This window comes from Austrofundulus limnaeus, unplaced genomic scaffold, assembly GCF_001266775.1.
Source record: "Austrofundulus limnaeus strain Quisiro unplaced genomic scaffold, Austrofundulus_limnaeus-1.0 Scaffold1964, whole genome shotgun sequence".
Taxonomy (NCBI): Eukaryota; Metazoa; Chordata; class Actinopteri; order Cyprinodontiformes; family Rivulidae; genus Austrofundulus; species Austrofundulus limnaeus.
In genome coordinates this window covers 1-15,218 of record NW_013954366.1, presented here as the reverse complement: position 1 = coordinate 15,218, position 15,218 = coordinate 1, and the positions used below count along the sequence as shown (strand labels likewise).

Below are 15,218 nucleotides of genomic sequence, written 5' to 3'. Positions count from 1 at the left end.
AGTGGTTTGGGGAGTCGTCCTGGAACCGGAAGGTCACTGGCTCGACCCACTGTCCAGCTGTCTCAGTTGTTGTGTCCTTGGGCAGGACACTTCACCCCTAATGCCTCTGATGTGTGTCCCATCAGTGTATGAATGTGATTGGCACTGATTAGCCTCCATAGATGATTGTATATGTTAGCTTTGTACCTAATAGAGTGCTGTGTGAATGGGTAAATGAAGACACAGATTGTAGTGTGAAGCACTTTGAGTATCCTGGATGGATGGAAAAGCGCTATATAAGTACAGTAGTATAAGTACAGTCCATTTACCATTTTTCTTTTCATAATGAATCAAGCCCATGTCTTTATTCAGGGGCAGAAGAGGTTCTGTTGCTTGCTCGAAGAACGGACCTGAGGAGAATCTCTCTTGACCTGCCAGATTTTACTGACATAGTTCTTGAGGTAAACCCACACACGCTCCGCTCAAACTGGTTTTGTTTGAGTGAAATTCTCTGTTTATTAAGTTTCCTCTACTCATGCAGGTTGGTGACATCCGCCATGCCATAGCTATAGACTACGACCCAGCTGAAGGCTTTGTCTACTGGACGGATGACGAGGTGCAGGCCATCCGGAGGTCTCACATTGATGGGAGGAATGCTGTGGTGTTGGTTTCCACAGAGCTCAAACACCCTGATGGGATTGCTGTGGACTGGGTGGCCAGAAACCTTTACTGGACAGACACTGGCACTGATCGGATTGAGGTATGTCCAAGACTGTCACATGTCTGGTTTTGTTTTGTCCCGGTTTCGTGGACTGTCTGTGTTGCAGTGTGTGTCTTAGTTGTAAATATTTGTTTCTTATTTTACTTAACATGTCAACCAAACTTACTGCTGTTTGTTCTTATTGTTTGATTAAATGACCATCCATCTTTACATGAACAGTATTATTTATTTATTCTTTTTTGTAATATCATGACAATATAGGTTACCAGGCTGAATGGAACTTTTCGGAAGATTTTGATTTCGGAGAACCTTGATGAACCTAGAGCTATCGTTTTGGATCCTGTGAATGGGTTAGTGTCAAAGATTATACAGTATTTATTTATTTATTTGTTGGAGAGTTTGTGGCTCTTTATCTAACTAAAGGAAACATACAGGTACGGTACTTGGATTTAATAACTTTGAGATAATTTTTTATTTCAGCACCAAGGTACAGTTAGAGAATAAAATTAATCTATTTTCCATCTTTAGAAGTAGTTATAAAATGTTACGATGATGCTAAAAATATAAAAAATGAAATCATGTTAAGCTATTTATTTGAAACCTTTTTTTCATTCTGAAGCCAATGATTAGTTGAATCACCTTCTGATTTAATTCCAACCACACCTTGATACAATAATAAATTATCCACTTTTCCTTAAAGTTCAAATCCGTCAAATTGTGCAGACATCTCTTGTGCACAGACTGCACTGGATCACCACATAGCTTGATGTCCAAACTCTGGTTAGGACTTTACAAAACCTTTGCTTTCTTTTGGTGAAGCTGTCCTTTTGTTGACCTTGATGTGGCCGTTTTGAAAATACGAAATTTCCCTTCAGTTTTCTAACAGACGTCTGAAGTTTTAGACCAAAATAAACAGATATTTGAAACTTTATAAGTCCATCCACCTAGACTAAAACCCCAGTTCCAACTGAATTGACCCCACAACATGTAGCTGCTTCCGCTGTGGTTTACTGTGGATATAGTTTTTTTTTTCTTTTCTTTTTGGTGATCCACAGTCTTGTTTCTGTGCCCCCCGTGCAGGTGTTTTTTTTTGTTTTTTTTCAGGTGCTCTGGTTTCCTACCATGAGACAAAACACAGATATTAGTTTCATTGGTAACTCTAAATTGTCCCTAGATGTAAGTGAACGTGTGAATGGTTCTAACCATCTCTGTCTCTGAGATGGACTGAGACCTGTTTAGGATGTAAGATGGGCCCTCCACTTCCCCTCGACCCTGCATAGAAAAGCGGGTAAAGAAAAGAAAGAGATGGTTTGTGTTTAACAAAATGTAATGAAGGTGAAGACTTTAAAATTCACTCTAAACAGGAGAAATTACTAACTGTACTTAACAGCGGCTCCGAGGATACAAGCTCTTACCTTGATGGTGATCTAACTTCTCTCTCCCCTCATTTCTTCCGTCTCGCACAGTTACATGTACTGGACCGACTGGGGTGAGCATCCTAAGATCGAGCGAGCAAACCTGGATGGAACCGACAGGGTGGTCCTGCTCAACAGTTCTCTTGGCTGGCCCAATGGACTCGCTCTAGACTACGAAGCAAGAAAGCTTTACTGGGGAGATGCTAAAACGGACAAGATAGAGGTACATCTCTAAGCTTTCTGCGCAGCATCTACGTATTCTTTTTATTTTGAGCTGCTAGATAATTTTAAGAAATATGAACTGCATTAAAAAAGACAGAGTTTGGCAAATGTCACTGCTGAAAATTACCTCTAGATAAATTACCCTTTCTGTGGAAATGTATGAATGCTAAATGACTTTGTTCTTTGTTGAAGCTGAAAGTTGTTAAAGCTAAAGCTATTAAGTGGGCGGTACACACAGCAGTATTCTGCATTCTCATTGGTTGAAACACATTAGAACCTACATAGTCTGATTGGTTAAGGAGGTTGTCCATCTTTCCTCTCCTATATTATTTCTTTTAGAGGAACCTTCATTTTATGAGAGTTCATCAACTTCACCGCAGTCTGTTCGACTGAGAATTCCTACTGCATCTAGCAGTAAAATTCAGACCCTTGTCCTTCAATTTGCTTCGTATGAGGGTCTGGACTCTCTGCTATAGAGAAGCGATTCTTGCTGGAGGCGTGGCCTCTGTTCAAGTTTAAAATGATTGGATTGGTTGGCCGTGACGTACAGTATGTCGCTGTGAAGGAGGCTAAGCTAAGAAGCTAACCGGAAATCGCGTGCGCTGTAAACAACCTTACTGAGAGGAGAAAAGTACCGAGCTGAACGAGACGGCTGTAAATGAGAGCTGCTGCTTTGTCAGACAAATTTAATTTAATTCGGAAGCCCTATCAACACAGACTGGCTTCATTCACTTCCTCCACTGCCATTGCTAAACTAGCAGACACTGCGCAGAAAATCGACGTCGTTCAAAACTCCTCCTTCTGTTTGCTGATTGGCCCAGGTAAAATAAACTACAAGCAGACACTGTGCAGAAAATCAACAAAGTTCAAAACTCCGCCTTCTGTTTGTTGATTGGCCCAGGTAAAATAAACTACAAGCAGACACTGTGCAGAAAATCAACTTTCTGTTCTCTGATTGGCCTGGACGAAAATTCTCCTGAAGAAATCCTTGTCTATGGGAGAAATCCCAGACGGAGCAGTGAAGGGAAACTAGAATTGAGCGGAGCTACGTAGGAAGGCAAGGGTCAAGGCTAAGTACCTCATAAAAATGCATCTAAATTCAGATTTTACACGGCAAAAATCTCCAGCTGCCGGGCACTTTTGAACCCGATGCTGTATAATACATATATTTAGGCCTTTACTTCATTAGCACCTGTCGTGGTCAAAACAAAAAGGGGCAGGAAGTGTTAGGGATGTAAGGAAATATCGATACACTGAAATATCGCAATATTTTATTTCCCGATACTGATTCTATTATCTAAAGCCCTGTATCAATTTTTAATTAAGGTTTAAAATGTCAATTTTCCTACCAAGGGTTCATTTTAATGTTGTAGTTCAGCCTCTGACCCCTGGTTGGCAGTAGTGAGCTAGCCATGTGGCTCCTCCACTCCTAAGGTGCCAGAGAGTAATGATAGCATTAGCATTGTGAGTAAACATTAGCTTCATGCACCGATAGCGAATCTGAACGGAAAAGACCGATACCCTCTGCCTTCTAAGCTGAGGTAAGGTTACGAACAGTTTCTTATTTGTCAGAATGCCTCTATTTTAAGCCAAATTAAGTGATTTGTGCGCTCTTTTTTCCAACTATAGTCAGCCATCACGTTACAGAAGGCAGGCAGGCATGCGTCTTGCTCCTCGAGTTTAGGCGCTCCCCACTCAAGATGCCCCGTGACAAAAAACTTTGTCTGCTGCTCTCATTGTCCAGCTGATTGTGTCCAAGTCCTTATACTTTAAGTTTTTCCTGCCGTGTTTGTTTCAAAAATGGTTTTGTTGTAAAAGATTTAGCTGTGTTGTTTAGCTTCTCCATTTCTTTACTGGTTTTCTTCGGGACCTGCCCTGCTGTACTGTATATGACTTAGACCCACTACTGGTATGCAAATCACGTTCTGAGTGCAGGTCAGCTGATCCCAGAAACTCTGTGCAGCAGCTTCTTATCATTCGTTTACTGAACTTTATGACAACATATAGGCTATTGTTAAGTGTGTTGGGTGACAGTATTGTTATAGCAAATTAATATTAAAATCTAAAAGCTGCCACAAATATATTTTAAACTATGTATTAGCAAATTTAGTCTAATAATTGAAAACATGGATGAAATAAGAAATATGAAACTAATAAAAGACATACAAAACAAACTGAGTTTTTATTTAATAGAATTTTTGATAAAAAAAAATCGCAATATATCTCCTTGCCTTCAGTATCGCAATATATTGTGATATATCGTATCATGACTTCTCTGTTATGATATGTATCATATCGCCAAATTCTTGCCAATACACGGCCATAGGAAGAGCCCAGCTTGATTATTTTTTAATTAATTACAAAATAAATTTCAAGTAGAACAACCAGGGATGAGACAGATCCAACCAGCTTAATTAGGTCTGTGGCTGCATTTAGGCACAAGAAAGACCACTATCAAAGATTTTACAGTTTAACTCCTACCCACTTAGATTATTTGCACCCAAAACATTAAGGTTTGTTTGTGTTCCTGTTCAAAAACACTCCTCTAAAAAACTACAAACATTCACTATTCAGATCGCTCAGTAACGGAGGACGTCGGGTGGTTACCCCTTGTTGAACTCCCCTTCCCCCATGGCAACATTTTCCATGTCTCTTTTCTATTTCATTTGTCACACTGTTTTTCACTTAAAGCTTTTATTTTCCCACCAACATTTTCTCTGTTATTTTTCAGATTTTGTTAGTTGTAATGTTTCAGTGATTGCTGTGGCGTTCTTGTTGCTGGGTAACCTTATTTTTAACCATTTGCTTGTGTTCGCACACTTTATGGTAGCATAGAGAGGAAGGGAGTGCAACAAAACAGTTTTCTGGCTGAATGCTCAGCAACTAAAAAAGGATGGCTCCTCTAGCTCACCCTTTCTCCCACCCTTTGTCAAACTGAAAGGACCCATCTCAAGGGTCTTTGGGGGGATTTTTTTCTACAATTTAACCTTTTTTATCCACTTTATTCCTACTATTCACCATGCCCTGCATAAATATTGGACGTAACTTCCAGTCAGCGCATTTTCCTAAATTTTTGTTACGGAAACCTTCTTGCTCAGATTGATTACAGACCAAGTTAAATTCCTAGCATTTATTGAAGGAGCATTAACGCTAGATAAATTTGTACGAATTATACCCACCACTTTTCATACCAGTGTTATGCCAGGTCCACATTAGGCTATATTCTAAAGTTAATCAGATGTAGTTCTAGTAATCACTTCCTGAAAGTTTTAATAAATGTTGTCAAGTTTGTAAGACGTTTTAATAACTCACACAGACATAGTAAAAGTGTGATAAATTGATAACTTAATTAATTTGACCATAGGCCTTTTCACTGAATTGTTTCATGAAAGGGCCTAAAATGCACTTGAGCATGACTCAACCTCAAGGCGTCATATTATGATAATTATTATGACATTAACATGGTTCAGATCCAGCTGAGTTGCATTTTTGTTGAATTATAGGTTAATTATCTAACTGACATGATTTAAGGTAAAAAAAAAAAAAAAGCACTTTTTTTTCACTTCAGCTGTCCATATTGGTTCACCTCAGTTCAAGTTGAAGGTCTTACATCAAGGATTGAGACATATTGTTGTTCAGACTATCAAACAAATGAAGACTCAAGTGTTCTAGTCAACCTCAGATGGTTGGTTGTTCGAGTCAAAACAAAACACTGTGTTTTCTTAGTATAGAACCACTCACAAAGGCGTACAGTGAAAACAGAAGAGGGCCTAAAACTGAGCCTTGTAGGACTCCCCAAAAAGAGTATGTTTTTTGTGATAGTAGCAAAATTTCAGTCTTCCATATTGGCCCGTATTATGGTTCATTCACACATGTATTTAGTGCGAGATCACAGTCTGGTAACTGAAGAGGATTAGTGCAAGAAATGTGAGCAGGACCTTCTGGACTTTTTGAGTACAGAAACACTACATACATGTCACCCAGGCACACACACATTCGCATTCTGTTGCACAGATTGGAGACAACTTTGTGTTTTCTCCTCACTAACAGCCCTTTAATTCTGATCTTTTTTTTTCTATAATCAAGCAGCCCTACTTTGACCTTTTTTGGTTCTTTCTCTTCACTGAAATCTGAGCCTTCCTCCACCTTCCTGACTGTGGAGGGGGTAAAAGGCATCTAAAATTTCCACTAGAGTTGCTTTGACACGTGTTGCTTTGTGAAGTGTTTGCACACACTCGGATACATATAAAAGTGTTGGATTTGTTCAGTTACAGTGTTGAGGCACGTGATAAATCTGTGTGTGTGGAGGGCGGGGGTTATGTGTGAAGTGATATATAAGTAGATTTATATCCTGGAATTTCCCCTGCTCAAAGCCTCAGACCTTGCTTCAGTAGCTCCTGTACTTACTTGTGTTTTAGTTCTGCAGCTCCAGCACAAAATGTTACGTTAACTTGTGGGGAACTCAAAATTGAGAGGAAACTTGAAGAAAATCCATATATGTCTAGTTACAGTCACATTGATTTTGCTCCAAGTACGCATTTGTGATGTTTGTGTTGGGAATTCTGGCAAAAAGCTGAAAGACGATCATGTTTTTGTCTGTTTTAGTGTGTGTAATTACTAGACATATATCAACAACTGAGTAAGTTTTGGAGTAATTTCAGTTCAAAATAGCTGCCACAGCTAATTACTCTTTATTAACGAGTTTGATTTGACTTCTAAAAGAGTTGTTAGATTTAAAAAGTGGGAAAGGGAGGACTAGTTTGTGACATTTGCTTTTTTTTATCCCCTTCTGTACCAAACTGTGATTTAAGCATACAGTTACACCCTTACCCAGCAGACATAATTTGAGAAAAGTATAGGAACATAAAATAACTTGTGACTTCACAGCTAATTATGACAACCTTAGTCTAAAAAAACTCTGGCATAAAATGTGACAAGTGATTGAAAATGGAAACAAGTTGAAGCTCGAGTCAAAGCAGATCCCAGTTCACGTCTGATTTGTCTTCGAGGTTGGGGACGGGCTCTTTCTGTTTTTTTTTTTCTGTTTTTTTTTTTTTACTCTGTACTTTTCAATATGTTTCCTGGTGAATCTCCATGTGTGAGCGTATGCAAACTGTCCTGTGACGGTCTGACTTCTCCCTGCGTGTCCACAGAGATCTTTGTTACTTTTCTGTTTGCTTTCCTTTCTGTTTTTGTGTTTTTGTACCTCGCTTGTCCATCAAGAAATGATTCATTCTTGCTAACAAAAAAGCGTTAGACTGTGGGAGAGAAAATCCCCATCTCTGTGCCTAATTCTTGGTTTAACAAAACAAGCTAAGATAAAGAGTGAGTATGAGAGAAAGGGAGGCAGGAGAAAGGGAGTCCCTCTGCATCTTTTCACTCAGATAGCCATGTCTAATGTTGTCACTTTGATGAATGAATCGGTTCTTTTGAAGGGTCAGGCTCCCCTTTGGATCGGAGGCCCATCAAAGTGAATGTTGTTCTGTTTGTTCACCCCTGTCCCTGAATGGATATTTAAATGAGCCTTTACAAAGTAAAAACTGGCATTCACAGCTGTCCGTCACAGCATCAACACCATTAGTCCACATTCACATTTTCTACATCTATGTTGAATCGAACAAAAAAAAAAATCACTTTGCAATATTGTGAATGCCTAAGTTAATGTTGGATGACTAAATAAATGTGTATATCGCTCGCCACCTTTCAAACCAGAATTTAAAAATAAAATCATTTTATCGTGAGAACTAATGAATTTGCAGGTGTTTCAGTGAAACAACCAAACCAAAACAAACAATCTTATGAAATAATATGGTGTGATCTGTTAACTATCGTTTGTGTTGTCTCACCAAATTTTAGCTCACTGAAACTGATTGAGTTATACCCTCGTTTGTGTTTTCAGAGGTCAGTTAATTGAAGCAGGCACCTTGAATCAGGGATTCAAAAGGACCAAAAGGAGTCACCTAATGATTATTTTCTAAGTTTTATTAAAAAAATATCCAGGGGTTCTTGATATATTTTACTACCAAACCATGTTGATGCAAGGAGTTAGTGGTAACATGTTAAATAAAGCTCTGCATAATCAGTGTGCAGTGTGTGTATCAAGTAATACTGCACAAAGGTTTTAGCCCGATATCTGTTCTATATTATAGATATTTTTGTATTACCTAAGGTCAGCTAGCTTTGGCATCCATCGTGAAATGGTAAAAAAGAAAAATTGCATATTTCAGTTAGAGCTATAACATCCAAGAAGTTTGTTGGATTGAATCCCACATGAGGACCTTTCTGGGTGCAGTTTGCATGTTTTCTCCAGGCACGTGTGGGCAGTCTTGTATAAAGTACTTCAAAGTAATACTTGAGTCAAAGTACAAGCATCTTACCAGAAAATTATTTTGGTAAAAGTTAGTCTTCTCTAAGAATATTACTTGAGTAAAGGTATTAAAGTATCTGATATTTACTGTACTTTAGTATCAAAAGTAAATTTTTTACATAATATGTGCTTAAGTATTCAGTAAAAGTGAGCAGATTGTACAAAATAGCATTTATTGCAAGGTGACCCCCCTAAAAGGGTGTCAAAATGGTTTATATTTATACTTCTCATCCAACCAGTTAAATTTACTCTGTCTGGACAGGATTTTTTTTTTTTTTACAATAACAAGCCAGAATGAAAACAAGCAAAGATGAAATAACAACTTTCTACTTCTTACTTTTTAAGATGTAAGGTAAGAAAGTACAAAAAAGAAAGTACAGATTATTGTGTGAAATTGTAAGGAGTAGAAGTAAAAGGTAGTCTGAAAAATAAATATCCAAGTAAAGTATAGATAACCAAAATTTCTAAAGTAAATAAACAAAGTTTTTTTTCCTTCTGTTGCTTTACAGCTCTGTGCATGTTAATTTTCCAGGTACTTCATTTTCCTTCCAGTTCCACAGACCAAAAACATGAATGTTAGGCTAACTGGTAACTAAATAGTCCCTTGGTATGAGTGAGAGAATAGTTGTTTGTCTCTGTGATGAACTGGAGACGTGTCTAGGTTGTACCTTGTCTCTCACTGAATGACTGCTGGACATGGGCACCAGTGACCCCAAATAGAATAAGTGGGTAAAAATAATGAATGGACGCTAGTTTCATAAAATATGTTCATCAATTTTTGACAGATTCAGTCCAATTCAAGATGGCTGCTACATCTAATTAACCTTACCAGCTTAAAAATGGCTATAACTCAGTCAATGTTACAGATGCTGAGCTACAAATGAATGTGGTAGTACTTGAGAGTCATTCAGAGGAGGCTTTAATCACAGGAGTGAACCCTCTGGTGTGCTTATTTGCATTAAAATTAAAACAAATTTAAGTGCCATCCAGTCCTACAGTAATAATAAGATTATTAAGTTCAAGTTTATTTATATAACGCCAAGTCACAACATACGTTGTCTCAGGGCATTGTACATAAAAAGAATAAAGAAGAAACCAGCAGGCTGCGTTGAGTCACTTCATCACAGTCTCCCATCCTGAGCAAAGGTTGGAGAGGAAAAACTCCCTGCTWATCAGGAAGAAACCTCCAGCAGAACCAGGCTCAGGACAGGCGGCCATCTGCCTCGACCGGCTGGTTGGAGGACGGGAAAGAGACACAGACAAACAGAGAAGAACTGGTCCAGGACTGGTCCAGGTGCACCTTCTTCTGGAAGAGACAAAGAAAAAACATGATAGAAATAATTACAATAAACATAGAGAAGAGAGACTAAAGACAACAGCAGAGTGAGGAAATGTGCTCAGTTTGTGCTCCAGCAGTCTAAGTCTATAGCAGCAGAAATGAAGAATAATTCAGGAAACCTAAGTCTAATTATAGGATTTATCAAAAAGGAAAGTCTTCAGTCTAAACTTAAAAGTAGACAGTCAGCCTCATGGACAGAAACTGGAAGTTGGTTCCATAAGAGGAACTTGATAACTGAAAGCTCTGCCTCCCATTCTACTTTTAGAAACTCCAGGAACCACAAGTAAACCTGCAGTCTGAGAGCGAAGTGCTCTGTTAGGAAAGTATGGAACAATAAGATGTTTAATATATGATGGAGATTGGTTGTTAAGAGTTTTGTATGTTAGGAGTAATATTTTAAATTCTATTCTGAATTTGACAGGGAGCCAGTGGAGAGAAGCTAAAACTGGAGAAAAATGATCTTCCAACTCTCATTAAAACCTTAGCAGCAGCATTTTGGATTAACTGAAGACTTCTTAAAGAGTTTTTTGGATGCCCAGATAATAAAGAATTATAGTAATCCAGTCCCCTTTTATTAGACATTGCATCCGTCTTTAAGAGGTATATAAATCTGACTATCATCTTTAAAAAAATGAAATGAAACACCGTGTTTTCTTAGTATGGAACCAAGCAGAAGTAGGTAAAGTGAAAACAGAAAAAGGCCTAAAATTAAGCCTTGTGGAACTCCACAAAAAATTGGATGTTTTCTGTGATGGCAGCAAAACTCAACTATTCAATAATAGTCCATGTTGTGATTTACTCGCATTAAATTCAAAATTTCAAATACAATTTTTTTTAAACTTTCCATTTTTTTTTGTCATTACATTTTTATGTTTTATTTTAAACTTTTTATTTTTTAATTTTTCTTCAGGTGATCGATGTGAACGGCAGTAACAGACAGACTTTACTTGAAGACAAGCTGCATCACATCTTTGGTTTTACGCTACTGGGTGATTACATCTACTGGACCGACTGGCAGAGGCGCAGCATTGAGCGTGTCCACAAAACCACTGCCGTGCGAGAGATCATCATCGATCAGCTGCCAGATTTAATGGGGCTGAAAGCTACTAAAGTCACACAGACATATGGTAAGACACGCTGAGGTTTCTGGAGCTTTTAAACAAATGTGCGAAGCAAAATAAAAGAAACAGTTAAAAAATGCTAAAATACATGAATGTGTTTCTAGGTACAAACGGCTGTGCAGTGGATAACGGAGGATGCAGCCATCTGTGTTTTTGGTGTCAGCAGGCAGTCCGCTGTGCCTGCCCCATGGGGCTGGAGCTCCTCTCAGACCTTAAGACCTGCGTGGTGCCTGAAGCCTTTCTGCTCTTCACCAACAGGTACGCCTTAAAGTCCCTGTGACATCAATTTTTTATAATAAATATGAATGTATTTTTGGAAAGATAACATTGTAAAAAAGATTTCATGCCGCTGAGATGACCAGTTGTTGAGATATTCCCATGTGAAGTAACAGGAAGTGCCGTCAAAGGGGAATATCTGAATGTAAACAGAGTGTTGCTAAAATGGCTAACAACACAGACTGGAGAGATGAATCAGATTTTTTTTTTCAGATTATTTTAATCACTATCATAGAGAGATGAGGAAGAGTCGTAGTTCAAATAATATTGTTTGAATAAACAAAGACCAGAGAGTTTTCTTTCTCAAAGAGTTCCCCTTTGATGTCACTTCCTGTTTCACTTTAGCTGAGCAAAATTCAAAAGAAATATGCCAGTTATGTGACATAGTGGGTCAAATCATGTGTATTATGCCTAGTGTCTTTAAATATAAATATATTGTCTTTGACTTTTTGTATTTCGTGAATATGCATGTCACAGGTACTTTAATGCCAGATTGTTTTCATCTTCACCTCTCTGTTTTTGTGTTTGTCTCTTACCAAATGATCTCATTTTATTACAACTTTTCTACAGCAAGCATTGGATGTACATCTTTAACTGGTTAACTTTTGGAGTCAACTTGATTCAATATGGCCACTAACAGTACAAGTAGCCGTATTTGTTCCTTCAAGAAATACTGGCCCCTCATTTTTTTAATATTTAGAATAGTAATTCCATTAGTTGATGATATAGATGCTTATAAAGTTATTTAATTTTATTTAAGTTAATAATTACAGTTTTAAAATATTAAACGATACAGTTTGTGTTTGGTGAACTGTATCTTTTGGCTCATGATCAACTTTTTGAACATCCTTGTTGTGACTTGTGATGACAATCCAAGCTTGTTTTTGTTTATTTTTTTAATTCTTGTCTTTGTTTCCATTTTATCTTCAGGGATAGCATTCGTAGCATTTCTTTGGGTACAAACAGCAATGACGTGGCCATTCCCCTGACTGGAGTCAAAGAGGCCTCAGCTCTTGGTTCCGATGTTTCTGAAAAGAGAATATACTGGACGGACATACAGGCAAAGGTGTGTCCAAGCTGCAGAAAAGAATTTACCTTTTTAAATGTATTGAAAGGAAAGATTATTTATTGTTTGTGTATTTCCGTTTGTCTTCCCTTCAGAAAATCAGCAGAGCGTATCTGAACGGCAGCTCTGTGGAACATGTCATAGAGTTTGGACTGGACTACCCAGAAGGCATGGCTGTGGACTGGATAGGTCGTAACATCTTTTGGGCAGACACAGGAACTAACCGCATCGAGGTGGCCCGGTTGGACGGACAGTACCGACAGGTTCTTGTCTGTAAGGACCTTGAAAACCCACGCTCCCTGGATAACCCACGATCACTAGCACTGGATCCAGCTAATGGGTAGGACACTTACTTAAAACACTGTGCTAACAAAAGATGCAAAACATTGAGCATTTGAAATTATTTTAACCCAAACTAGGGCTGCGCATTGTATGCTATAGACAGTAGAAACGGTATGAAGTTGGCCTATGGTAGAAATTTACCCTCTACTGTTCTGTCATCAGTTACGCCATCGCACCTGTGTCAACATGGCTGCAAGTGCAGAGACGACTGAGCAGGAGGAGTTCGAAATATTCTGAAAGTAAATGTATAAATATAGTGTTTTAAAACACGTATAGAGAAAATAAATCCTCAAAATTTCTCCCTCCCCATGTAGAAAAGTTACGTCGTGTCGCGGGATCATTTCCTCCCTCCCGCTGCACGTCACGCAGAGCGAAGCTTTAACAACCATAGTTTTTTTACACCCAAGTTGTCATAGAAAAAAACTTGTTTTTTTATGTATTGTTACCGACAGAGATGAAAAAAAGATGTGGATGTTTGTCCAGTCATAAATCCATCTTCAGTTCAAATGATAAATTCAACAGGCAGAAGCTCATGGTATGGCAGGCAGATATTACATTTATTTTGCTTCACCACACTTAAATTCCAGTTATCTGAAATTATTTTATGACAGGACTATGTGCAGCTTAAGCCGCTTAAGGTCCTGTCACACTGTAACGTTTTAGTCAACTTATGCCAACTTAGGATTTTTCTATGTCTAAATGACTCATTTTACTTGAAGTACTGGTTATAACATCCATTTTATCTTGATATTGTTGAATATTTGAGACACGTTTTTGTTTGTTGTTAAAACCATTTTGAAATACAGTATATAAAAAATATTATTTTGTACTTCTGTTATGTTCTTTTGCACTAAAGCAAAAATGCTGGGTTTGATAAAAAAAAATGCTCTAAATATTACAATATCTTTGCTTTTTATGATAATTTTCTACCGTGATATATACAGTTACCATGAAGGGATTCAATTTTTACCGTGATATGAATTTGAGGTCATACCGCCCAGCCCTAACCCAAACATTGGAAAAATAGCCAGAACATGATGGGTGGTCTTTGCTGGGCCTCCAATAAAGTCTTCCTGTAAAACTCTCACAAGCAAATACAGAAACTCTGTGAATATTTCAAGATTTATTTGGAGACTCTCTTGCAAACGCTGTACTTCAGCTCAGTGAGGTGCTGGCTTAAACACCACATACTTACCTTCAAAATAAAATCACCGCTCTCATCAGCTTCAAACTAAAAGCAAAGACTTGTCAGCTCTAAAACTGTTTTTTGTGGTGGGAGTTCACTGCAACAAAATGTTTATAGTGTTAACTTTATGTGTGACTGAAAACCAACCAGTTAGTAGGAAGTTAAAGTGGTATTTCCCCAGTCAGGTGAGAACACAAAGCAATTTATAAGAAACTGGAAATTTAAATGGTTTGAGAGGAAATCTTCTGTGAGATTTGTTTACCAAAACAGGCATTATCATCTTCAACCAAATCATCCCTAAACACCACATCCCACAACCTGCCTGTTTGTGAGTTTGCTTCTGTAAATGTTAGATGTGTGCGCCAGCCAGCCAGTGTGTCACTGACTTCTCTGTGCTGTCAGGACGTCATTGCTCAGATCTTTCAACAAGTTGTCTAAAAACATCTGTATCATTATATAAGCACGCTGGCAATAAAAGCAAAGTTGTCTTTGACAAGATTCACGATTACGAAAAAAAGATGTGCTCCATCCAAAAGAAATGACTCAGTTAAATAAATATTTCTCTGCTTTAGTGACACACTTTGTGCTTTCCATTCTTGAGCAGTGTTTTGTCTGTACAGCTACATGTACTGGACAGAATGGGGAGGCCGACCTCGTATAGCCAGAGCCTATATGGACGGTACCACCATCACAACCCTGGTGGACAAAGTGGGGCGTGCCAATGGACTGACCATTGATTATGTGGACCATCGAATCTACTGGATCGATCTAGATACTTGTATGATTGAAAGCACCAACATGCAAGGTAGGTTTTTACACTTTAACCACCATCTTCTCCTCCTTCTTTAGGCTGTTCCCTCTTTAGGGGTCTCTACAGCAGGTCATCCATCTTCATCTCACTTTGTCCAACTCCATGTCCTCTCTTACTGCATCAGTATAGCTCGTCTTTGTCTTTTTCCTGGCAGCTGATAACTCATTATTATAGGCTTCCCCTTCCTTGAAGCGTCACTCACCATCTTTTATGTCCAAGTTTTAAACCACGATCATCGAATGTTGACGTTGTTGCTTTGGTCAAAACCTGGTATGCATGATATAATGCATATTGTGACTATCAGCCACTATCAGCCACTTTCACATCAAAGTTCAGCTCAACGTCTGAAAAACTGACTCAGATATATATATAT

General features: G+C 38.3%; 1 protein-coding gene across 1 annotated transcript; it reads left to right on the top strand.

The window, feature by feature from the left end:
* Nucleotides 1-351: 351 nt before the first annotated feature.
* LOC106536769 (low-density lipoprotein receptor-related protein 5) lies at nt 352-14,839 on the top strand (the record flags this gene model as incomplete). The annotated part of the gene is given in 9 exon segments (XM_014034094.1): nt 352-440; nt 521-739; nt 962-1,050; nt 2,167-2,338; nt 10,954-11,170; nt 11,269-11,422; nt 12,371-12,506; nt 12,602-12,846; nt 14,655-14,839. Coding segments are annotated over 9 exon segments (1,506 nt in total), but the record flags the coding sequence as incomplete, so codon positions are not given.
* Nucleotides 14,840-15,218: the final 379 nt, after the last annotated feature.